We start from the raw sequence: 1,974 nt of genomic DNA, 5'->3' as shown, positions 1-1,974 counted from the left end.
TTTGATCCAGGTGCGTAAAACCAGGGAGAGACTAAAACATGCAGGATGCCTCCAGGACCCACTTTGGACACCTGGCTACTATCAATTATAGCAACCTGCGCCACCTACTGGATGTAGGGAGAAACAGCGACGTCAGCTTCGATCGATCGATCGATAGATAGAATCTATGTGTGTGGATGTTTGGTGTACTACTGTCCCAAACATCGCTTTCATAAGCGAGACCAAGTCAGAGCGCGAGGAAAAGTTTTGAGTTTGGAGAAGACGGACATGAAGTCCTGCTTTCAGACTGGAAATGCACGCTCTTGGATTATGGCAGGAAAATTCCCCCGTAGGTCTGCCCCCCAGGGGTTGAGTTGGAACCCTGAGGTTCTCCTGAATCATTTAGAAACGACAGAACCAGAACCTGTTCTGATGGTTCTGATGGCCTCACCTGTCCATCAGAACCAGGTCGTCCCTCAGCAGGGCGCAGCGGTTCTTGGGCCAGAACACTCGGACCAGGCTGCCCGAGTCCAGCGCCGGGTCCATGTGCAGCGCGTGGGCCAGCTGGTTGACCGTCTGCAGGGCACAGGGGGAGAGCAGTCAGAACCGGGTCAGAACCGGGCCCCCCGGTGGTTCTGTTCACCCACAGAGACGGCGCGGCGCTCGGCAGACGCCTCGGTGGTGAGGTAGGGCTCGGCGGCGTCCGTCCCCTCCACACTCAGGAAACAGTTGGTGGTGTGGCCGATGCCGCTGGGCAGAACCCGCTCCCGCAGCATGGCGTTGATCACCGTACTCTTCCCGTTGCTGGTTCTGAAGAAGGACAGCACAAGGAGAACCGGGTCAAAACCAGATCTCCAGTTGCATCATGGTTCAACGGTGCCGTCTGCTTCTGGTCTGGTAAGTTTATCTGGTTTGTCTGCAGCAGCCGGATCAGAACTAATTGGGTCTCACTGAACACCAGCAGTGTTTCCTTCCTTCAGCCCAGCTGATTTCAGTCGATGGCTGATTAACAGGCAATCAGCTGAATCAGGCAGATTAAAGCAGGGAAACCATGTAGGACAGTGAGGACCAGGGATGGAAACACTGGTTTAGTCAGAGTTAATGAGCGCGGCTGCAGGAAGATCTGAGAAACACGACCAACCAAAACAGTTTCTGTGATTCTTATTAAAACTCAACAGACAGAAATGTTAGAGCTGCTAAAGCCACATTAGCAGCATTTAATTAAATCTCCCGTTTGTTGCCCAGAGCAGAGGATTTAACTCATCCTGCAGGGCCGGTCCAAGGCTGCATGAGGCCTGGAGCAGAGTCTGACTGAGGGGCCCCTCTAGCTGCTAAAACCATCAGCAGCTCTAACAGCTTCTGTGTTGGATTTAATCTGGGAGAGGAGGAGGAGTTTAAACTCGCAGCATCAGATTGTTGCTATGGTAACAAAACAATCTAACCATGAATATTGTGCTTTGAAGTTTTACTAAGTAAACTTGCCACCTCCAACATGTTGGATCACCAGAAATCCAACATGTTGGCAGAACACTGCCCCCCGCTGGTGGGAGGTAGTTCTGACCCGGGTCGCTCCAGCTGAAGTTTTCCTGACCCGATGCTGACCCGGTTCTGACCTGCCGAAGAAGGCCACCTTCATGGTTCTCCGCAGCAGAACCTCCCTGATGGCGGCCAGCTTGGAGGCGCAGCTCTGCATCTCCAGGTTCTGCTCCTCCACAGCAACCCGACCCAGGTCCTGGTTCTGAACGGCTTCTGGTATCACAGTAGACAAACCAGCGTGAGCGGTTCTGAAGGTCCAAACCAGTGAGGCCTGGATGGTTCCAGGTGAACAGAACCTCCACTGGTTCTGGACTGAGATGAACTCTGAACGTCCAGCAAATACCAGTTGTGTGTATGTGTGTTTCTGTGTGTGTGTGTGTGTTTCTGTGTGTGTTTCTGTGTGTGTGTGTGTGTGTGTTTCTGTGTGTGTTTCTGTGTGTGTGTGTGTGTGTGTGTGTC

The 1,974-nt window shown here is 52.7% G+C and overlaps 1 protein-coding gene across 1 annotated transcript; it reads right to left on the bottom strand.

Annotated features, from left to right (window-relative positions):
• Positions 1-281: 281 nt before the first annotated feature.
• On the bottom strand, positions 282-1,939 carry LOC106943688 (mitofusin-1-like). The gene is made up of 3 exons (XM_015026999.1): positions 1,593-1,939; positions 627-789; positions 282-555 (listed from the first exon to the last, which is right to left on the bottom strand). Exons 1-3 carry the CDS (start codon positions 1,670-1,672, stop codon positions 427-429), a joined length of 372 nt encoding a protein of 123 aa, XP_014882485.1. The 5' UTR covers positions 1,673-1,939; the 3' UTR covers positions 282-426.
• Positions 1,940-1,974: the final 35 nt, after the last annotated feature.

The sequence above is a fragment of the Poecilia latipinna genome, unplaced genomic scaffold, assembly GCF_001443285.1.
Source record: "Poecilia latipinna isolate Pla-1442-1.1 unplaced genomic scaffold, P_latipinna-1.0 Scaffold5713, whole genome shotgun sequence".
In the NCBI taxonomy this organism is placed as follows: domain Eukaryota; kingdom Metazoa; phylum Chordata; class Actinopteri; order Cyprinodontiformes; family Poeciliidae; genus Poecilia; species Poecilia latipinna.
Note: the sequence above shows the minus strand (reverse complement) of the source record. Positions and strands in the feature narration are given on the sequence as shown.

Coding starts and splice junctions, on each gene's coding strand:
- LOC106943688 (XM_015026999.1), bottom strand. CDS start 1,672: ATGCAGAGCTGCGCCTCCAAGCTGGCCGCCATCAGGGAGGTTCTGCTG. Junction 790..1,592: donor AAGGTGGCCTTCTTCGGCAG/GTCAGAACCGGG, acceptor GTCCTTCTTCAG/AACCAGCAACGGGAAGAGTA. Junction 556..626: donor CCGAGCGCCGCGCCGTCTCT/GTGGGTGAACAG, acceptor TGTGCCCTGCAG/ACGGTCAACCAGCTGGCCCA.